This window comes from Sinocyclocheilus grahami, unplaced genomic scaffold (assembly GCF_001515645.1).
Source record: "Sinocyclocheilus grahami isolate Dianchi unplaced genomic scaffold, SAMN03320097.WGS_v1.1 scaffold1339.1, whole genome shotgun sequence".
In the NCBI taxonomy this organism is placed as follows: domain Eukaryota; kingdom Metazoa; phylum Chordata; class Actinopteri; order Cypriniformes; family Cyprinidae; genus Sinocyclocheilus; species Sinocyclocheilus grahami.
The window spans coordinates 10,041-34,308 of NW_015506518.1; the positions used below are offsets into that span (position 1 = coordinate 10,041).

A 24,268-nucleotide genomic window follows, 5' to 3' on the forward strand; every position below is an offset into this window, starting at 1 on the left:
TCATATTCTGAGTTGCGTTATTTTTATTCATTTTGAGGAATACTGAATCTGTGTTTGTTTTTTCGTGAGTGAGATGAATGAATGCATATTCATATTTATTTTAGAACTACAGTAACAACATCTGATTTCTCTCAGCATGGAGACAGGAGAGCTGCCAATCAATACATTGGGGAAAAAAAGTAACTTGCGTTACTCATTTGAAAAAGTAACTCAGATATTCTCTTGTAAATTAAAAAGTAATGCTGTAACTCGCGTTACTTGTAATGCGTTACCCCCAACACTGGTAGTGAAGTAAAAATAATAGTTTCTAAAAAAAAACAAAAAAAACCCGGTGTAGCCGCTAGTGTGTTTTTAGAATGATTATTTCATGTCTGTAGCACAAATGTAGCTACCATGTAGTTACCAGTAGCCTTACTGTATTTATTTATGATTTAATATTAATTTAGTTAAAGGCACAATATGTAAGTTTTCGCCGCTAGAGGTCGCTTTTTCAAAACAATAACAAAGGCTAAGCTTGATGACGCTTTGAAGGAGAGTGGAACGATGTCGTTTTCAGATTCATGTTCATGGATGTAATAAATTAAAAAAATGTATTACCTGTACCTTCCAAAGTTATTCAAACGGCGAATAAATTATATAGAGAAAGCGAGCAAAGAACAGAACGTTTAACGTTACATTGTCAAAGAACAGTATGCCTGACTTCAGTCTAGCGCGAGTTTAAGCACTCTCAAAAAAACTCCTCTCATAATCAGTAAAGCTGTCTATCTAGCTCTCAAAACTCTCTGTGTTTCAGCGACGACTCGTCTAAACGCCTCTGATTGGCCGCTGCGTCCATAAACTCAACAGACTCGTGTGTGTGATTGGTTATAACGCGCAATACTGTAAAAACACGGGAAAAGATTCATGGTGCAACATTGAGCAGATCTAAATTGAATGCTGCAGTCAACACTTTTCATTTCATTTTCATTTTATTCGCGACTGCCGTAATGGATTTAGTTTAACTGCAGCAGCATTTTTGTCCACGTGTGTTGCCATAGTTTCTACAAGCGGAAACCGATAGCGCGGATATTACGAAATTGATAGGCGAGCCATTATTTAAAATTGGATTTCTCTGGATTTGCAAATCCTTGGGAACTTTTGGGATAACGTAAGTGCAAGGGGTTTTTGGATATTCTATTATGAAAATCTTACATACTGTGCCTTTAACATGTAATGTTTATGAGCATTTTTGTTTTGCTTTGCAGTCTAAACAAGACGCCGAATGCGCTCACCTCTCTTGAAGTCCAGGAGGAACCAGCGGTAGCAGAAGTAGAAGTGTGTGTAATCGCCGTTCTGCTGCATCAGCTCGAACAGCTCCGAGTCCAGAATCTGAAGAGGTGCGACAGAATCATGACACACACACACACACACACACACACACACAGTCTAAAACATCAGCAGCATGTGTGTGTCATAAGTGTGTGTGATTGTGGGTAAACCTGGATGAGGGAGCGCATGTTGGCGAAGTGTGTGTCCATGGCTCCTCCGTGAGGGAAGTTCTGGTTCATGCGTTTCATGAGCTCAGTGAAGCAGCTGAAGGCCATGGCCTCTGATGTACAATCAGAAACAAATAATCACATGGCAATATAAAATAGGTGTATTGCTTTAGTTTAAAATCACAATATCTATGGTCAAGGGGTATTTAAGGTGCCTGTAAAACTTGTATTGCTTTTATGAAATACTGGCAACTGCAAAATGGTAATTTTTTGTTGTTGTTGTAATATTCACATTAAATAATTTCCCATCAACTCATGAACATACCATCATCCAGGATGACCAGCAGGGGTGCTAATAAGTCACACATTCCCTGGACGTATCCAATGTCAAGGTGCTGCCAAACGTAACTTAAAATACAAAAATAAAATAGATCCCCATTTACTTTTAGAATTTTAAAAATACTACATTCCATTCTGCAAACAACTGATCAAAAATCAAGAGTGACAGTAAAGACATTTACGATGTTACAAAAGATTTCCATTTCAAAGAAATGCTGTTCTTTTGAACTTTCTATTCATCTGTGAATCCTGAAAAATGAAATGCATCACAGTTTCCACAGATATATTGTGCAGCACAATTGTTTCCAACATTGATAATAATCAGAAATGTTTCTCGAGCAGCAGATCAGCATATTATACTGATTTCTGAAGATCATGTGACACTGAAGACTGGAGGAATGATGCTGAAAATACAGCTGCACATCACAGAAATAAATGACTGTATACGCAGAATATAAATTGAAATATAAGATCAGCTTTATTTTACCTGCACATGATGTTGCGCAGTTTCTCGAGGTTGGCCGGGGTGAAATACCAGAAGTTTCTGTCACATCGCTGGACGTCTTTGTCAATGCGGTGCAGATTGAGTGTGTACAGGTCCACCAGCTCCTGCTGTAAAACAAACAAGAAGACAATATAAATCTGTGAAGATCACACACATTTACAGGAACGGTTCAACCAAAAACGAGCCGAATCCTGTATGACCTTCTATCTTCAGTGGAACACAAAATAAGATGTTTAACACGTTTAAAGGAATGCAAAAAATAAGCTAAATTTGGGTCTGTGCCTCACACAAAGCTATTGAATGACTTCAGAAGACTTGAAATATAGTACATGAGTCCTATTAGCGACTTCCATGATGCTTTTTGGAGTTTGCGGTCTTGTGGTCACAAAATAAAATAAAATAAAAAAAACATAAAAATGATCCTCTGTATAGCCAAGATAGAACCAAGGGAGAAAGAGAATCAAAACTAGAACCAAAATTCACAAAAAAAGAGAAGGTAAATAAACACAAAAACATACTAGTTTCAAATAGTTAAAAAAAACAATGGAAGTCATAAACTAAACTAAAATATTATTTATTTATTAAAAAAATACATATTTTATTTTAAGTTCCCATTGTATGGAAGGTATTTTAAAACTAAACTTTACATTTTAATTTGAATTGTGTCACTATTATTGTGTGAGCATTAATAAAAAGCTTTGTAAAAACTGTATTTGCATTTTCTTTTTCACGTTTGCCTTTTCATTTTAATATTGGCGGTCTTGCCAAATGAAATAACAAATCACCAGCTGCATTTTTTTATTTATTTTTCAAGTTGACAGGGACAATGCATTGTCACAGAGAAAATTAAAATGAAAATTAAATAATTTCATTTCATTTTTAAATTGGGCACATATTTTTTATAATGAAATTGTTAATCTGGTTTTCATTTTTATAATTGAATTGATTTATTTAAAATTGGCAGAAAATACCTTCCATACCATTGACCTTGGCAATGGTAGTCATAAACTAAACTAAAATAATAGTACTTATTAAATTAATCAAATGTATTTTATTTATTTAAAAAATAATTTTGAATTATTATTTATTTTACTTGATTTTCAGGTACCGTTGATCTTGACAATGCAAGTCATAAACTAAACTAAATAACTAATTTGTTTAACCAGTTGTTTTCATTTCAAATTTATAAACTAAACTTAATATATATATATATACACATTTATTTATTATTTATTTATCTATCCTTTTATCCTATTAATCCATCCATCCTTATCTTTATCCTGACCTTTAAAATATAAGTCCTAAACTAAACTATACACAAAAAATAAAATAAAGTTTAATAGGCACAATGTCTCGATCCCTTTACACTGATTATGTTTTTGGTGCCATACCGAGTAGTAGGGTTGGGTACCATTCACATTTTAACCGGTACGGTACCTGAATTTCGGTGCTGGTACCTAACGTTACCTTTTTCCGGTACTTTATTCTCTGTGTAATTACAAAAACATTTATTTCAGTGGAAAAATAAGTCCAAAAGTCTCAATAGGGCCCTACAAACTTTATTCTTTCTTTTTTTCTTTCTTCCCGGAAATTATTTTTTTAAATGTTTCTGAAACTCAAATGAAGGCATTAAACATTTATTTTAAATCAAATGAAAATTAAACCCTTTTATGTTTTGGCAAACAAACTGAGGTTTGCTGTAGAAATTAATACACGGAAGAAAAATTGTGTGAATATTCCTTTAAAACATTTTTTAATAGGCTAATAATTGTATGTATTTCTACAATTAAGTGATTAATCTGGTTGTAATATTTATTTTTATCATTTAGTTGTTTTATTTAAATTTTATAGAAAATTGAATATTTAAAGATGTACATTATACTGTACAAAAGTAATATATTTCTGTTACATGTTAAACCGTACTTTTATTTTGACAGGTTGCCATGAAGTTTCTGTGTGTGTGTATACAGTATGATGATGCTAGTTTTCTCAAATGAAATGGTAAAATTCTCGCGAAGTGACTCTCACAGCAGCTCTGGAGATTAAGTTTTTGTGTTCATGCCGTCATATAGTGAGACGCAGAGGCCGGAAATCCCCGCGAGCGTCATGCGTGCTTCAGTATTTGTGTAGTAAACAAAACTGCGTTTCCGCCATTCTTTCATACAGAGGCAAGCGGAACATGCAGGATTCATATTTAAACCGTCTTTTTGCGTTTTAACATTCACAGACACTAGTTCATATCGTGATTAGAATTAAAGGGTTAGTTCACCCAAAAATGAAAATTAGGCTGTTTTACATTCACCCCCGAGGCATCCTAGGTGTATATGACTTTCTTCTTTCAGATGAATCCAGGCGGATTTATATAAAAAAATGTCCTGGCTATTCCAAGCACTATCATTGCACGCTGACCTCATACGTCATCCGCCCGGAACTACTTCTGTGTACGACAGTGAGCGCAAGCTAGATTCAAGTGATTATTACATTTTGAATATGGATATTTTTCTTACAAAAACGCATTGATTCGCTACAGGAGGCTTTTGTTCAGCCCCCGGAACCGTGTGAGACACTTTTTTTATGGATGGGCGCTTTTTATTTCACTTCTTTTGGACTGATGCATGCAACACCTGCTGACTGCAATGATAGAGCTTGGCATAGCCAGGACAATTTTTAACATAACTCCGACTGGATTCGTCTGAAAGAAGAAAGTCATATACACCTAGGATGCCTCGGGGGTGAGTAAAACACAGCCTAATTGTCATTTTTGGGTGAACTAACCCTTTAAGTGGCAGACCTACTTTTGATTTATTCGTCCAAAAATTGACGAATTCTGTGGCATTCCGCGCTATAGAGTAAATTACGTTTTTATGAATGGACTCCGCGATCCCGTCCACGTTTTTGCAGAAACCATATGGCCCTAGAAATATAACCACGCTTCAGAACATTTCGGCTTGCCCTGTGTGTTGTTTGAATGAGATGCAGGGGTGACCTCACGTCACAGGGTTTCTCTTTCTCTCTCTGTAGCGTATGCGCCAAGATGCGTTCTCAGGTACCGAAATGTGGCACCAATTGATTTAACGTGAATCGGTACTCGGTAGTACCGACGCAATTTGGTCGGTACCCTTAAAAGTACAGAGTTCGGTACCCAACCCTACCGAGTAGGTCGTCCCGATAGATGACACTGGAGATGCGATGTCGTTCTTGTCTCCTGTGACGGCTAGAGAGTCTGGTTTGGGGAATAAGTTGTCCATCTCCGGTTCCTCCTCCGAGAGCGCCGAGTCCGTTCCCTCCGGACTTGTGTTGACCCCCGGCTCCATGCAGAGCTCCAGAGCCGGCGCCACGGGACGAGCCAAAATCAGAGGCGTCCTGGACACGCTGCTCTCCGAGGACATATAAACCACCGACGAAGCAATCTCCTCCATTTCCAGCGCCGAGGGCGAGTCGTCAGACATGTCTGGAGATTGTTTCGATAGGGAGGTGATGGGACCGCAGCTCTCCGACTCGGATTCGGTCATTTGTCTGATGATCGATCGGGTCCTGCTGTGATCGGCGTCCCGGCTGATAGTTTCGGCTTCATTCTGGGTTTGTGTCACATTCTGCGGTTCAGATGTGTGTTTTCCCAAAGCCACAGGCTTGTTTTCATCCGTTTGAGAGATTTTCAGAATGTCCAGCGATTCGAAGTCTGCGTCTTGGCCTTCGTCCACTTTCAAAGCCAGTTTTGGGTCAGTCTTAGATTTTGTGTTTTCTTCTCCAGACGGCGAAGACGCACGTCGTGGATCTTTCGACTCTGTGGACTTTGTTGTGTCTTCAACAGGATCTTTTGATTCATTCGTGTCATTTTCTTCAGATTTCCTGGCACTGTTTTTCATTTCAGCTGCGTTTTTTGAGTTTGCGTCTTCTGACTCTATGTCCCGAGATGATTCCTCTGCGTTCGAAGTTTGCAGCTTGTCACTTTCCAGAGGTTTTATCGCAGCTTCTGAAGCAGCGCTCTCTGTGTGTGAATCTACAGCATCTTCTTTGACCGTGTCCTGAGTAGTCGAGCGGTTTTCTGGTCGCTCCTCTTTGGTCTTCTCATCCGTCTGGTCTCCTGATGGCGGCCCTTGGCCAGCGGATTTGGGCCCCGACTCTTGCGTGGATGTCTCCTCTGTGCTCGGAGAGCAGTCTGAGAGCGCCGAGGTCACGGAGAAGTTACGGGACGACGGGTGTCCGGAGTCTGGAGAACTGGTGCAGTTGGGCAGAGCGCCGTTTGGGATTTTGGGCTGCGGCTTCTCGTCTTTGGGTTTGGGCTCAGATTCGATCGGGTCCGCCTCGTCTACAGAGCCGAACACCTGCGGATGGAGAAATAGACAGGAGGAAGAAAATCAACCTGAAACCAGCATATTACAGTATATAAATTACTATAACTAAACTGGTTATGTGAGCAGTAAAAGTATATCAGAAATAGAAGAAGTTGTTTTTTGGCGAAAGATTATTAAATTATATTTTTAAAGAAATATTTACAATTATTATAATTTTAAATAAATGTATTAAAGTAACCACACCAATTATTTTATTTAATTTTTAAATTAATGTAAACATTTACATTACAGTAAACATGAAGACTCTTATCTTACTGACTAATAAATAATTTATGTCTGTTTATATTTCTCCTTATTTTAGGAGTAAACATCATACATCAGTATTTGTTAAATATGAAATATCATATGTTATATTATTTTGTTTTATGCTCACATATAGCATAATATAATTATACTGGTTATGTGAGCAGCAAAAGCTAGATGGAAAAAGTTTTTGTTTTGATGAATGATTATGAAGACAAGCACTTTTTTAATTGGAACATGTTTTTAAAAATTATTATATTTTTAAAGAAATGATTACAATTATAATTATATAATAAAATATTATAATTTTTAAAAAGTGTATTAATCAAGTAAATATCCATAGCATTTGATTAAATGTAATCTATTAAATTAAAATGATGCTTTATTAAAATTACATTTAATTAAATTAGATTTGTGAAATATGAAATATCAGGTTACGATATTATTGGTGAACATTATTTTATCCCTGCCCACATGAACTTGGTTACATCAACAGATAAAACAAGTTATTTCAGAGATGGGGAAAGATATTATTATTATTACGAAAGGTTATTAAGACAAACACATTTTCTTGTGACATTTTTAAAGAAACATTTATTACGAAAGTAAATACCCATTGCATTTTATTAAATTAAATTATTTATTCAGTTATTAAAAAACTTGATTTTTATTACATAGATTTTTTTTTTGCTTAAAATGAAATGAAATTCCAAAAGTCAGAGATTTCTCAGTAAATTGAAAGATCACATGAGCTGAGCTGCTCTACGTTCAGTTTATAGCTCTGCATTCATATTGTATGACAGCTATTTGTGTCTCCTTATTTTAAGAGAAGCACCTGAGACAAAGCATTAATAAGATCTGCGAGAGCAATAACGTCGGTTGTGTTGAACGTGAGGCGTCTGACCTGAGTGCTGCTGTTGGATTGGCTGTGTGATCCGGCGTGACTCTGTTTATCGGAGCTGCTGCTGCTGGTCTGAGACGACTGGAGAGAGAAACACAAAGGCATTCAGTAAAGCTGCATGCAAACCGCAGCGCACATTTACAGGCCACTCGAGCGTTAGGACTGGGACAATAAATCGATGCATCGCGAATCGAGAAATGATTCTGCATCGATTCTGAGATTTTCCGAAGGCATCGTGATTCTCTCTTGAATCGATTCTGAGCTTTGTTTTCAACAGCAGATGGCACTGCGTGTGTCACGAATTCGGTCCATGGACTTCCGTTTATTCACCACCAGAGGTCACCCTTTCCATTACATTGACTCTCGCACAACACAAACTGTTGCATAGCACCCCGGACTACATATCCTATCATTCATTGTACGGTTTGCACACTGCACTGATTGCTCTCATTGCACACAGCTGTTTCTTATCACCTCCCTCCCTATATAACACCCACTCAAACCACCATTCTCTGAGTATTGTTTAGCCTGTACCCCTTTCCGAGTCTCCGTGTTTTCCTTGTTTTGCCTTGCCTGTTTTTGCGATTTCTGATCTTTGCCTGTTTTCCTGGATTTTTCCCTCTCGTCTCGCCCCTGTGATTCTGTCTGCCAATCGGTGACCTACGCTAGCCCTAGGAAGCGAATTACAAGGATGTTCACAGTGGGCTGTGTTTACGTTAATCTCGCATCATAAAAACCGATGTGCAAGTAGCCAAGTACAGTTAACCACTTACATTACTCAGCCGAACGCACAAGCGCTCTTCTTCGTGAGCATTTGAGTGTGCCAAAAGACTTGATCCCCAATGGTGCGAGTCTTAGTCCTAGAGGCGAGAAGACGATAAGTGTTTGTGGAACGGGGAGAACGTGCTGAAATCTGTGAGGTGAGGAGTTCTTTAAGGTAAATGGGAGCATTGCCATGGATGTACTGATGTGTGAGGAGGGAGACTTTGTATTCAATGCGGGCGGAAATGGGAAGCCAGTGTAATGACTGAAGAATTGGTGTGATGTGTTCGTATTTACGCACTCTCCTCAGGATCCTAGCGGCACTATTTTGTATGTGCTGGAGTTTCAGGATGCTCTTGCTAGGGATCCCGATGAGAAGAGAGTTGCAGTAGTCCAGTCTGGAGGAGACAAAAGGCGTGGACGAGTTTCTCAGCATCATGTAAGGTGAGTGTAGGACGAAGTCTGGCTATATTCCTGAGGTGATGAAATTATGTTTTGCAAAGACGTTTAATGTGAGCCTCAAAGGTTAAATGAGGGTCAAACCTAACACCGAGATTGGTGACTAATGGTGATAAGGGAATGTCCTGGCCAGAAAATATAATGCAAGTTATGGCAGATGTTCTGATCTGATGAGGGGAACCAATGAGGATGGCTTCTGTTTTTGAGCTGTTCAGCTGGAGAAAGTTATGATTCATCCATGCCCTTATCTCCTCCAGACAGGCAGTGAGTGTAGATAAAGTTGCTGATGATGATGATGATGACGATGACGATGATGATGATGAGTGAGTATCAGCTTTCATATATAGTTGTGTATCATCAGCGTAACAATGGAAGGAAATTCCCAAAGGACTGATGCCAAGGGAGAGCATGTAGAGAATGAATAAAATAGGTCCGAGAATTGATCCTTGTGGAACCCCGCATCCAACAGCATGTGAACGGGACCTTGAGTTTCCCATGGCCACAAACTCAGATCTGTCCGTGAGGTATGACTCAAACCAGCGCAGGACGATGTTATTAAGTCCAATGGAGTGATGTAGCCGGTTGAGAAGTATCCCGTGATCAACAGTGTCGAACGCTGCAGAAAGATCCAGGAGGTTAAAAACTAGCCTAGAGCGCCATCCGCTATTAAAAGCTAAGCTCAGAATCGATTCCAGAGAGAATCACGATGCATTCCGATAATCTCAGAATCGATCCACGAAACGGTTTATTGTCCCAGCCCTTTTGAGCGTCAGCATTTACATCCGTGCTGATGGTGGAGTCTTGGCGCAAGCCGCGGTCCACGCTGGCACCGGATGCGCATTTGGCCAGAGCGGCGGCGTGCTGCTCCTTCTCCCGCTGACGCACGATGGCTTCACATCCCAGCCACTCGCTCATGGTCTGCTCGTAACATGCTCGAATCTGCTCGTCCACCTGCGGAGAACGGCAGGGTTATGCTCCTCCTGCGTCCGTCTGGTCTATGGATCAGACAGTGACTTCGGCTCACCTCTTTGCGCTCTGCGAGGCTCATGCTGAAGTGGTAGTGGCCCAGAAGGAAGGGCCAGACCTCTTTACGCAGAGACGGCTCCACGCCGCCGTAATACACCAGCCGGAGCAGCGCCTCCTCCTCGTACGCCTGCACAGCAGAGATACTATCACAGCTTTCATTCACATTTACAATATGTTTTTATAGTAACAGTATCTTCGGAATAATATTATAGTTTTATTAATATTTTTAATGTTTTTTTAACAGGTAAGAGCATTTGGATAGTATACTATTATAATTTTTATTAATATTTTAAGTATGTTTTTAAGGTGACCGTATCATTGAGATCCTATTAGATTTTTTAAAATTTAAATACTAAATAGATTTTCTTTAAATTATGTCTTTATAACAATATAATTGTTAATAAACTATTTTTGAATTGTTTTTACAGTAACACATAGTATCATTGAGTTACTATTAAAATTTGTATTAATATTTTAAATATGTTTTTAAGGTAACAGTATCATTGAGAAACTATTATTGTTTTATTAATATTTTAAATATGTTTTTAAGGTAACAGTATCATTGAGAAACTATTATTGTTTTATTAATATTTTAAATATGTTTTTAAGGTAACAGTATCATTGAGATACTATTATAGTTTTTATTAATATTTTCAATAGTTTTTTACAGTACCATACTATCATTGAGATTCTATTAGAATTTGTATTGATATTTTAAATATGTTTTTATAGTAACAGTATCTTTGGGATAATATTATAGTTTTTATTCATATTTTCAATGTTTCTACAGTAACAGTATCATTGAGTATCATTATTAATATTTTAAGTATGTTATGATTACATATAATAGCACTGAGATGCTGTTATAATGTTTATAAACATTTTGAATAGGTTTTGATGGTAATATAATATCATTGAGATTCTATTATAATTTTTATTAAGATTTTAAATATATTTTAAAGGTAACATAGCATCATACTACATCATATAATAGAGATACTATTATAGTTTTAAGTATATTTTTATAGTAACCATATCTTTGGAAATATATTATAGTTTTGATTAATATTTTCATATATCATTTTCATATATTCATATATTTTCAGTATCATTGAAATACTATTATAATTATAATAACTAAATTATAATTTGTATTAATATTTTAGGTATGTTTTTATGATTACATATAAAATCACTGAGATACTATGATAGTTATTATTAATATTTTTAATATTTTTTCAAGTATCGCTGAGATAAATCTAATTTTAGTACATCAAGTCAACTAAATAACAAAAAAAAACAATTCTTAGCTACTAGTTGAAAGTATTGTTTTAATATTTTACATTATTTCAGTTAACGTTTATCATTTCAAGTCAGCGTTTTCCATGGTTTGAGTTCACTAGAATAACCCTGCTGTACAGAACATTTCAACTGATCATTTATGAAACATCAAGTGCACTAGATAGTGAAGGTCACATACAGTGCTGTCCTGTAGAAAGGTCTTCCACACGTCTGCAGACAGACCGCCTCTGGCATTATAAGGGAGGTCGGGCTCAATGATAGCAGGGTTCACCAGAGCAGACAGGTGCGTGCGAACGGTGGACAGTTGACGGCAGTACGCCAGCCCTTAAAAACACACACATCACATCGTGAGAAAGAGCTTGAGTGCATCAGCAGACCATGAGCCTGACGTGATACGTACAGCCGTAGAAAGCGCGGGAGATGATCTGGTGCTTCATGGTCTCGCAGAGCAGCTTCAGCGGCGCCCTGTTTCACACACAGAGACATCTGCAGTCACGCTGCGCTCATTCATATCAAACAGGTTTCCATCCAAAGTTGCGAAGTTAACTTCTGCGCAAAACTGGAATATCGCATTAAAACGTTTGCGAACAAGCATCGTTTCCATCCAACAAGTCAAATAGAACAAAATCGTCACTTCCTGATAAACTGGCACTATAAATCACTTAGAAAAGTTGGAGAATATAATAATTTTCATATATGATAAATTAAAAAACACAATGAATGCGGTCATTGCTTTCGAAGGTGGATGCTGCTGTTTGGGAACGCAGTCGTGTAAGACATCTCTGGGAGGCAATTATACAGAAATACTTTGATGACAGACTTTGCTCGTGCATTTCCGAATGACCATAACCAGCGTTGGGGAAAGTTACTTTTAAAAGTAATGCATTACAATATTGCGTTACTCCATAAAAAAGTAACTAATTACGTTACTTAGTTACTTTTTATGGAAAGTAATACGTTACTTTTATGTTACTTTTTAAATCTGGACAGGGCTTGCTTGTTTGCTTTTAAAATAAAAAAGTTATATTTTTGGCAAATATAAAAGCCTTTTCACACCAAAAGTGAGATGAATAAGCCTCAGGCTGAAGGTAAAGTACATTTACGTCTGTACAGTAGAATGCAGAAGAAGACACACTTCAGCAATAAAAAAGACTAGAGTAATTTGTGCTTATTAGTACGGTTGAACTGAATCATCGAAGGTCAGAAGCAAAGACATTGGTTATTAGAATGGGATTAAATACATAAAGCATATTTGTGTTGTTTAACATTTAATTATTGCAGGTTTGCGTCATTCTGAGTTGCATTATTTTTATTCATTTTGAGGAATACTGAATCTGTGTTGGTGTTTTTGTGTGAGTGAGATGCATTAATGCATATTTATTTTAGAACTACAGTAACATCTTCTGATTTCTCTCAGCATGGGGACAGGAGAGCTGTCAGTCAATACATTGGAGAAAAAAGTAACTTGCGTTACTTCTTTGAAAAAGTAACTCAGATATGTTCTTGTAAATTAAAAAGTTATGCGTTACTTTACTAGTTACTTGAAAAAAGTAATCTGATTACGTAACTCGCGTTACTTATAATGCTTTACCCCCAACACTGACCATAACAACATTTCAGATGCTGTGGAATGAGATCGGTCCACTGGTTAGTTTTTCCGTCCCATAGCGCAAAGTCACATGACTTTTTTGATGCACTTGGAGGCTTTACCCCCAACACTGACCATAACAACATTTCAGATGCTGTGGAATGAGAGTTAGTCAGGTTTTTCCCTCCCATAGCGCAGTCACATGACTTTTTTGATGCGCTTGGAGGAATTTATGGAAAATGCATTTCCATCTCCCATTATTCGCATCAACCCTTTTTCGCACAAGTCAAAAACCACCTCAAGCGAGCGTAAAAACGTTTTTGCGAATTAAGGGATTTTTATTCGAAATTTGGCGTTTCCATCACTCGTCTCTCATGCGATACTTCAAAATGCACATAAAAATAGGGTGATGGAAACATAAGGCAGATTTGCGCAAAACTTTGGCGATATTTTCTAAATGAAAAAGTATTGCGAAAATGACGGAGTTTCCATTAACTAGGGATGGGCATATCGATCCTAAGTATCGATATATCGATACTGACGCGAGTATCGAAAGTATCGATACTCAAACTAAAAATATCGATACTAAGGTGTGTTTTATTTACCAGTGATTTCGTTTATTTAAAATAATAATAATAATAATGCGTACAAATGCATTGAATTGAACAAATAACCTTTGTTCGCAAGTAATTGTGTAGGATATAACTATTTTCCTGCTCATCTGAACACACGCAAATGTTGCAAGACAGAACTAATCAATCACAGAGCGTTCACTCACTGCTGACAGTGCATTCAAACAGGGCTGCGTTTCACAAAAGTATCATAAGAAAGCATTAAAGCTTTTGGGAACGGCAGCCCTGAACAATGCTTATCAGAGGACAGACAAAAACATATGTTTGAGTTATTTCACAATCACAATTCTGACTTTTTTTCTCGCAAATGCAAGTTTATATCTCCTAATTCGTACTTTATAACTCGACTTAACTCAAAAATAGTGAGTTTGTCAAATCTGAGGGGAAAAGAGAGAATGACGAGTTGTTTTATAATCTCGGAATTTTGAGAATAAAGTCAGAATTTTGAAATATAAAATCAAATTTACTTTTTAAAAAAAATTCTTTTATTGCATGGCTCCATAGACTGCCGCTTGAAAACCGTAATTTTCTGCCTCCAGATAGGCTCCGCCCACAAAAAATGTCACCCCTGTTTGGGATCTGTAAGACTATCGCACACTCTAACATCAATTTCGTTGAATAACATTTTGAAAATGACATCTAATCAATATAATTTATAATCTTTTTAAACCTAACTATTTAGTACCCTATCCGTGAAAGTCTCTAGCTGTAAAGGCTATCTCTCCCGGGTTTTCTGCAACCATGATGCACGAGCATCCTGAATGTTTACAAACCTATAATTGGCCTATAGCTACAGACTCAGACGAGCGGCAGACTAGCCTGTCATGGTTGCATCCGTTGGGAAGTCCACCGTCTGACGAGCCGTTCTGCGAACAGGAGGAACAAGACGACTTCCTGGGAGCGGGCTGCCACAAGTTCACCGTCTGATCCATGAGCTCCGGCACCACTTTAGCATCGAGAAAGTCAATTAGCATCATATTCACGATCATCCTGCTTCAGACATCAGTCAGATGGACACACATATGAAAAATAACATTCCCACAAAGCAGATGTCACAATCATAACACGCGTCACCTTTTCTCATAATCAAACTCCCCCATGTTTCCGTTCATCAGCTGGTTCGGTGTCCATTTGAGCGTCATCAGATCGGCCGTCTGGTGAAGAGAGAGGTATCCTGGGATTGCTTCCATGTCGTCTGTCTGAAAGACCGCGTGAGATTTACTGCCACACTTCAATTAAAGTGCATTATGGCTAGAGTATCGTCACGCACGTCTAAGTAACGCTTCCCAGCTGACGTACCGGCTGCACCAGGACATTGTTCTTCCCGAAGAGCAGCGTGGCTCTGGAGTTTTGATGAAGAGACTCGACGTAATCCCGCGCCCAGAGAGACGGCCGGTCATCCATACTGCCGCTCGACTGCCTCTTCTGGATCTACAAAACAACACTTTGAGATCTCACTGCCGTCTAACAGAGATGCATGGGTTTTGATTTGAGAAATGAACATTAAATGCTGGACGTCTTACGAGAGCCGGGCGTTTGGTGGGGGAATCTTGCCGGCAGTGTCCGCTGTGAATGCGGTGTCTCTGCACCAGTTCATCAGCCGAGGGGTCTGTCCAGAAATGATTGGCCGTCTTCGCTTTTGTGTACTCCAAAGCACAGGGACCGACTGAATGAAACACAGCGTTCGGACAAAATCTTAAAGGGTTAGTTCAGCCAAAAATGAATATTCTGTCATTAATTACTCACCCTCGTGTCGTTCCAAACCCGTGAGACCCCTTCGTTCATCTTCGGAACACAATTTAAGATATTTCTGATGAAATCCGAGAGCTCTCTGACCCTCCCATAGACAGCAAGGTAACTACCACGTTCAAGCTCCAGAAAAGTACCAAGATGATCGACAAAGTAGTCCGTGTGACGTCAGCGGTTCAACTGTAAAGTTACGAAGCTACGAGAATACTTTTTTGCGCAAAGAAAACAAAAATAATGACTTTATTCCACATTTTCGTCTCTACTGCGTCACTTGAGGACGCGCGGTTCTTTGCACAAAAAAGTATTCTCGTAGCTTCGTAACTTTACAGTTGAACCGCTGACGTCACACGGACTACTTTGTCGATCATCTTGGTACGTTTCTGGAGCTTAAACGTGGTAGTTACCTTGCTGTCTATGGGAGGGTCAGAGAGCTCTCGGATTTCATCAAAAATATCTTAAATTGTGTTCCGAAGATGAACGAAGGTCTCACGGGTTTGGAACGACACGAGGGTGAGTAATTAATGACAGAATTTGCATTTTTGGCTGAACTAACCCTTTAACCTCTATGCATCATAATATCCCAATTACACTATAATATACAATTTAAAATGATAATTTACATACACACACACACACATATCAGCATATTAGAATGATTTCTGAAGATCATGTGACACTGAAAATTCAGCTTTGATCACAGAAATACATTATACTTTAACAGATATTCACATAGAAAACAGCTATTTTAAATTATAATAATATTTCCACATTTTTACTATATTTGTATCAAATAAAAGCAGAAGCGATTTCTCCTAAAAGGTTAAAGATCTTACTGATCCCAAACTTTTCAATAGTAGTGTATACATAATATTCAATTAAAAAAAACAAACTGATACCAAGCAAAGATGCGAGGATTGGGCCGTCAACTGGATCTCTCAGAAGAGCTTCTCTTTCATAAAACTTGCTGAAATATGAATAAAAACACACGTTTAATTTAATTCATTCAGTTGAATCGATGTTCACATACTGCTGCCTAGTTTGCATATTTTCCATTTCCATTGTAACAAACTAAGTGTACGTGTAACTGGAAGCCTCATTTCAAACACCTGCCCATGAACTATGAAACGTGTACACAAAACTGGATTAAATATGCAAAATAATAGTTTTTATTTGAATGCCACTCGCTAAATTTACAGGTTAAAGATCTTACTGATCCCAAACTTTTCAATGGTAGTGTATACATAATATTCAATTAAAAAAAACAAACTGATACCAAGCAAAGATGCGAGGATTGGCCCGTCAACTGGATCTCTCAGAAGAGCTTCTCTTTCATAAAACTTGCTGAAATATGAATAAAAACACACGTTTAATTTAATTCATTCAGTTGAATCGATGTTCACATACTGCTGCCTAGTTTGCATATTTTCCATTTCCATTGTAACAAACTAAGTGTACGTGTAACTGGAAGCCTCATTTCAAACACCTGCCCATGAACTATGAAACGTGTACACAAAACTGGATTAAATATGCAAAATAATAGTTTTTATTTGAATGCCACTCGCTAAATTTAACATGCAGTTTTATCACTGCATACTGTGTCAGCCAAGCAGTGTGCGAGCTAGTATATAGAAGCTCTATCTGTCATGAATGCTTCACCTGCTGTTCTCCACCAAGTACAGGACGATTTTGTCCAGCAGCTTCTGTGTGAGCGCCGTGCGGATCCACAGGTGTTTGATGGCCAGCGGCGACAGGCTGAGTGGCCTGGGCTGTTTCCGGACGCTCTCTTGACTCATCTGACCCTGATTTTGTCTTGTGTTGTAAAGTCAAATTGAATGAAATCAAATTAATTAACCCTATTTACTATAGATACTCAATACTCAAATACACGATTCATCAGTCCACAATCGTCATTCATTTTAAACCAGCAGAAATATTTAGATTACTAATTCAATAATAATAATAATTAGTATTATTGCTAACAATATTAAGAACTATTAAATATAAATAGACATAATAATTATATTAATAATAAATATAATTGAATAAAATTATATGTATTTATATTTTTTATATAATTGATTAAAAATAAATAAATACAATAGTATTCTTTTTCTTAATTATTTTTACATTTATTTTTATTATTGTTATTATATGTTTCATTTATATAGCACCTTTAAGAAGAAAAGTAACAAGATAATGTCAGAAATGTGAGAATTTTACCTAAACATAGCAATAATATTATTAATAATAATACTATAACTTCTACTATTATTAGTAGTAGAATTATTAATAATAAAATATATAAATAAATAATTAAAATATAATAATATTCTTGTAATGATAATAATAATAGCTTTTATTATTATTATCATTATTATTATATTTTTCATTTATATAACACCTTTCTAAGGATAAGGAACAGACAAAAATCACAGGATAATGCCAGAAATCTGAGAATTTGATCTAAACATAATCATAATAATAGATTAAAATGAATATAATAACATGCGTATTATAATTATTATTTTTATTAAATGTCATGTATTATTATATGGAAAAGGAGCATAGAAAGGAAACACTTGTATTGCATACGAGCACTTTGTATTGTTTCTCACTTGTTCTCGATGATTTGCTCCAGTTCCTGAACTTTTCTGCAGAGTTCCTCGGCTGGTGGAAACATCTTCCCCACCTTCATGAAGAGAGCCGTCAGCTTGTTGCTGCGCAGGAAACCAGCGGCCCGTCGCTTCAGGCCGTGAAGAACACACGCTTCCACCACACCTGCTCAAACACAACACAACAGATCTGAAAGACATCGCGATTGAGTCTGTTTAGCTGAGAACGCATCTGCTGGATTACAGCAGGAGCTGAATAATCACACACACACACACACACACACAGAGACACACACACACATACACACACACAATCACACACACACACACACACAGACACTCACACACAATCATACACACACAGATACACACACACAGACACACACAATCATACACTCACACAGACACACTCCCACACACACACAATCATACACACACACACACACACACAAAATCAGACACACACACACACAATCATACACTCACACAGACATTCACACACAATCATACACACACTCACACACAATCATACACACACACACACACAAACACACACACACACACACACACACACACACACACACAGACACACACACACACATACACACACACAATCACACACACACACACACACAGACACTCACACACAATCATACACAGACACACACACAGACACACACACAATCATACACACACAATCATACACACAGACACTCACACACACACACACACTCACACACAATCATACACATACACACACAGACACTCACACACAATCATACACACACAGATACACACACACAGACACACACAATCATACACTCACACAGACACACTCACACACACAATCATACACACACAGACACTCACACACAATCATACACACACACACACACACACACACACACAATCACACACACACACACACACACACAATCAGACACTCACACAGACACACACACACACAGACACTCACACACAATCATACACACACAGACACACACAATCATACAGACACTCACACAGACACACTCACACACACAGACACGCAATCATACACTCACACACAATCATACACTCACACAGACACACTCACACACACAATCATACACACACAGACACTCACACACAATCATACACACACACACACACACACACACACACAGTCCTCGGGTCTGGTCTTACACTTCTTCAAGGTGTTCTTCATCTGATCCTTATATCGCTTCTTGGGCCCCCCCAGCTGAACGTCGACCATGATGTAGCTGGCCGTGTAGCACTCTGCGGGGCAGGTGACATGAGGGCATCCTTATCACGTGCCCCAACCACTGCAGCTGGCACTGGGTGATCATGGCCTCAATACTTCTACAGTTGGTCTTTTTAAAGGGGGCATAACACACACAGTTTCACCCAATCTCATGTTAATCTTGAGTGCCTATAGAGTAGTACTGCATCCTTCATATCTCCAAAAAGTCTTTAGTTTTATCATATTTATAAAAGAAAGATACAGCTTCTGATTGTCCTCTCCATCTCCAGCGTACGAACCCCATCTCTACACAGCTTTTGCCAGATGGTACGGTCAGCAGCAACATCCTCCAGGTCCTCGGGTCTGGTCTTACACTTCTTCAAGGTGTTCTTCATCTGATCCTTATATCGCTTCTTGGGCCCGCCCAGCTGAACGTCGACCATGATGTAGCTGGCCGTGTAGCACTCTGCGGGGCAGTCGACATGGGGGCATCCTTATCACGTGCCTAACCACTGCAGCTGGCGCTGGGTGATCATTCGATTCTCTCCGGAAAAAGCCGAGCTCCTGGAGGTGCGCCGTGGGCGAAGCTAAAGAGTGACGAGCACTTGGGCGCCGAATGCCAACAAAATAGACATTTGATGCCGTTTCACTTACCGTCTGCAGTTCTGAATCATGACCGGGATCTTTTAAAGCTCGACGGCTCCATCTTTCAGTATCAAACACGATCGAAAAAAACTCTCTGAAACTTGTACGAACCCGGAAGTATGATTTTTGGCACAGAAATACTCTGTCATACGTCCAAATTGTTTTTTGAAACTTTGTCCATGCTTAGCATGAGAATCCAAATCTTTAACAGTGTAAACAACTCTGAATGCATGAAACAGCATTGTACCCCCCCTTTAAGTATTTCAGTGTGAGGCACACGATCACGCCAGGTAACTCCCAGAATGCGCTGAAGGCAGCTTATATGGAAGTGCTCTAGGGACCTGATGTGACGGCTGTAGGTTACCCAAGCTTCACAGCTATAAAGGAGGGTGGTGACACAGACCGCTTGGTATACGGCGAGCTTTGTGGAGGGATGAAGATTCTTGTTGTGAAAGACTCTACGCTGAAGTCTCCCAAAGGCAACTGATGCCTGTTTAATGCGGTTCTGGATTTCGTTGTCGATGCCACAGTCCTCAGCGAGAATACTCCCCAGATATTTAAAAGATGGCACTACTGACAGGTGTTCATCTCTGACAGTGAAGGCAGGTAGTGTGGGTGGGACATTGGTACTCCATTGGCAAACCACTTCTGTCTTGGTGGAGTTGACAGTGAGCTCTATCCTGCTGTACGCCCTAACCGCCACAACAAGGACAGTTTGAAGGTCCTCTGGAGTATGGGCCACAAAAGCACAGTCGTCTGAATACTGCAGCTCCAGAACCCGCTCTCTACAGAGTTTTTTAGTTGCGTGTAGCCTCCTTATATTAAAGATAGCCACTGCTATTTTCAATCTCGTTGTGGAGAAGCTTGGTGACACACAGGAGGAAGATGTTCAAGAGCACTGGTGCTAGCACACACCCCTGCCTCACCCCTGTGTGCACAAGGAAGGGCTCGGACTCTTGTCCGCCTATGGACACCCGAGCAGTCATCCCATCATGGAACTGGCGGAGGATGTTAAGAAATTTATTGGGACAGCCAAACCTGAGGAGTACATCCCATAAGAGCTATCTTTGCATGGTGTCGAATGCTTTTGAGAGATCGACAAAGGCCATAAACATGTCCTGATGTTGCTCCCGGCACTTTTCCTGAAGCTGCCGGGCTGTGAAGATCATGTCAATCGTGCTCCTATTCTTCCTAAATCCACACTGCGATTCAGCCAGCATTGACTCAGTGATGTTGTTAATCAGTCTATGAAGCATCACCTTGGCCAGGACCTTACCACCCACAGAAAGGAGTGTGTGACCACACACACACACACACACGTGTAAGTTGGAGGTGGTTTGACAAACGGATGATGTGTGTGCCATCAGTCAGATGAGTGAACCCGAGTCATCAGGTGTCCTTTCAGCAGCCCACTCACCATACTGTCTCACACACACACACACACACACACACACACACAAACACACACACACACAATCATACACACACACTGAGAGAGAGCTGATTAGTTATTTTAGTACATGAAGTTAAACTGTATTAAATTGAGAAAATGTTGCCTTGGCAAATAGCTGAAATAAAAAAGTTTATATTTTATTTTATTTCATTTTTTTTTTCTACATATTCTAAAATGTACATTTAGGCTGATTAATTATAATTAATTTTAATAAAAACCAGAATGACTTTATTTAGATGGTCTTTGTATTAAACAGTGAGTTACACACTTAATAATTACTGTAAAAATGAATGTATTTTATTAATATGAATTACTGACATAAAGATCAAGATAATCATATGATTAGGCTAATATAAGGACATTTGTAGTGGCTCAAGTCTTTATTTTATGAGCTATATTAGTATTTATATTGTTATATATTACATTACATTATAATTATGTATTAATTCATGAAGGTTTTATTTATATAGTAACTCAAGGTTTTATTTAATATTCTATATTATTATTAGTGCTGTCACATCGATTAATCGCATCCAAAATAAGTTTTTGTTTACATAATATGTGTGTACTGTATATATTTATTATGTTTATATAAATACACACATACAGTATATATTTTGAAAATATTAAAATTTTTATATTCAAATTATATATAAATATATTTAATATTTAAACATAACATATATTTTTCTTAAATATAAACATGCATGTGTGTATATTTATATATAAATAATACATATATATATATATACAGTACACACATATATTATGTAAACAAAAACTTTTATTTTGGATGCGATTAATCGCGATTAATCGATTTGACAGCACTAATAATTATTTATATTGTTTGTTATATTATAATATATTAACATATATGTATTATATTATATCAATATATTTATTTGTTATTTATATTTTAGAAAAGCATAGAAATTCGAGTTTTTATTTTTATATGCTATATTATAATTTATATGGTATTTATTATATTCTAATTATTTATTAACTAATAAAGGCTTATATAATATATTTATATAATGACTCAAGGTATTAATTTATATTATGGATGCTTATACAGTTACATTATATATATATATATACAGTGGGTACGGAAAGTATTCAGACCCCCTTACATTTTTCACTCTTTGTTATATTGCAGCCATTTGCTAAAATCATTTAAGTTAATTTTTTTTCCTCATTAATGTACACACAGCACCCCATATTGACAGAAAAACACAGAATTGTTGACATTTTTGCAGATTTATTAAAAAAGAAAAACTGAAATATCACATGGTCCTAAGTATTCAGACCCTTTGCTCAGTATTTAGTAGAAGCACCCTTTTGATCGAATACAGCCATGAGTCTTTTTGGGAAAGAGGCAACAAGTTTTTCACACCTGGATTTGAGGATCCTCTGCCATTCCTCCTTGCAGATCCTCTCCAGTTCTGTCAGGTTGGACGGTAAACGTTGGTGGACAGCCATTTTTAGGTCTCTCCAGAGATGCTCAATTGGGTTTAAGTCAGGGCTCTGGCTGGGCCATTCAAGAACAGTCACAGAGTTGTTGTGAAGCCACTCCTTCATTATTTTAGCTGTGATATTTCAGTTTTTCTTTTTTAATAAATCTGCAAAAATGTCAACAATTCTGTGTTTTTCTGTCAATATGGGGTGCTGTGTGTACATTAATGAGGAAAAAAATTAACTTAAATGATTTTAGCAAATGGCTGCAATATAACAAAGAGTGAAAAATTTAAGGGGGTCTGAATACTTTCCGTACCCACTGTATGTGTGTGTGTGTGTGTGTGTATATTTATGTGTGTGTGTGTGTGTGTGTATATATATATATGTGTGTGTGTGTGTGTATATATATACAGTATATATTTATGTGTGTGTGTGTGTGTGTGTGTGTATATATATATATATGTGTGTGTGTGTGTGTGTGTGTGTGTGTGTGTGTGTATATATATATATATTTATGTGTGTGTGTGTGTGTATATATGTATGTATGTGTGTGTGTGTGTGTGTGTGTGTGTGTATATATATATGTATGTATATATATATATTTAAAGTACCAGGGTATTATCATGTGCTTCTATCAATGTACCATGATACTTTATTGTATTATAAAGAATAATAACTTTACATTAAGGAGTAAAAACCACTCCGATTTTGTTTAGATTGTCTTTCTATTGCATTATGCTCTTAATAAGCACTGTAAATGTGATTATAATTGACTAAAATGAATGATTGACAGAGATGATGCCCAGTACTGTAACAAATACATGCCATCTATCACAACCATGATTTTTACTATTACCATGCCATTATCTGATTCGATCACAGTACCATACAACCACAAAGACAATATCACATCGACCTCCTTAAGAAAGCAAATGGCTGATGACATGATGACACAAAGAGGACAAACCAGAATGACTTTGTTTAGATGCATCCTCTTTATAAACACACACAGTGCACGACAGTCTAATGAGCAGATGTGCGCTGGGGTATTATCATCATCATCAGACGTGTGTGTGTGTGTGTGTGTGTGTGCACATTTAGCACCTGCAACCGACAGCCTCTATCGATCATCTAATCAATATCTGATAAACAATGAGACACACGCAGAAAATCTCCCACCTCCTTCTTGACGTTGCGCAGCAGCCTCTGACGCGTCTCCGATTCTGTAAACAAACACACACAGATGCTCATCCAGAGCTCACCCTGACGCTGTTTTTGCACAGATGAAGCTGAACGGCTCACCTGCCATGGCTGCTGTCCGCTGCGATGCCTTGCCGTGCCGCTCGTGCGAGGGATGAATGTGCGCAGGATGACAGACCGTCCTCGTGAGTCAGAGCTGCGCGCGCAGGGTGTGGCGACTCGCATCAGCACCGCGCCGCATTAATGACCGATATAGCGCCGATCATCGGACCGATCTCGCCCGTCCCGGTGCCATCCGATCTCTGTCGGGATGCTGTAGTTTAG

General features: G+C 38.1%; 1 protein-coding gene across 1 annotated transcript in view; it reads right to left on the reverse strand.

The window, feature by feature from the left end:
• Positions 1 to 21,092, reverse strand: part of LOC107569364 (small G protein signaling modulator 1-like) — a 22,072-nt gene extending 980 nt beyond the window's left edge. The window contains exons 1-22 of the mRNA XM_016255448.1: positions 20,974 to 21,092; positions 20,752 to 20,874; positions 20,116 to 20,651; positions 19,523 to 19,657; positions 19,113 to 19,226; positions 17,952 to 18,114; positions 16,993 to 17,145; positions 16,610 to 16,677; positions 15,111 to 15,253; positions 14,887 to 15,018; positions 14,662 to 14,786; positions 14,407 to 14,577; positions 11,768 to 11,832; positions 11,546 to 11,691; positions 10,064 to 10,192; positions 9,820 to 9,990; positions 7,822 to 7,899; positions 5,472 to 6,644; positions 2,302 to 2,426; positions 1,801 to 1,883; positions 1,479 to 1,588; positions 1,272 to 1,368 (exon numbers count right to left, since the gene is read on the reverse strand). Coding sequence (XP_016110934.1) covers positions 1,272 to 1,368; positions 1,479 to 1,588; positions 1,801 to 1,883; positions 2,302 to 2,426; positions 5,472 to 6,644; positions 7,822 to 7,899; positions 9,820 to 9,990; positions 10,064 to 10,192; positions 11,546 to 11,691; positions 11,768 to 11,832; positions 14,407 to 14,577; positions 14,662 to 14,786; positions 14,887 to 15,018; positions 15,111 to 15,253; positions 16,610 to 16,677; positions 16,993 to 17,145; positions 17,952 to 18,114; positions 19,113 to 19,226; positions 19,523 to 19,657; positions 20,116 to 20,651; positions 20,752 to 20,874; positions 20,974 to 21,092 — 4,159 coding nt within the window. The remainder of the gene's footprint in view (positions 1 to 1,271; positions 1,369 to 1,478; positions 1,589 to 1,800; positions 1,884 to 2,301; positions 2,427 to 5,471; positions 6,645 to 7,821; positions 7,900 to 9,819; positions 9,991 to 10,063; positions 10,193 to 11,545; positions 11,692 to 11,767; positions 11,833 to 14,406; positions 14,578 to 14,661; positions 14,787 to 14,886; positions 15,019 to 15,110; positions 15,254 to 16,609; positions 16,678 to 16,992; positions 17,146 to 17,951; positions 18,115 to 19,112; positions 19,227 to 19,522; positions 19,658 to 20,115; positions 20,652 to 20,751; positions 20,875 to 20,973) is intronic.
• Positions 21,093 to 24,268: the final 3,176 nt, after the last annotated feature.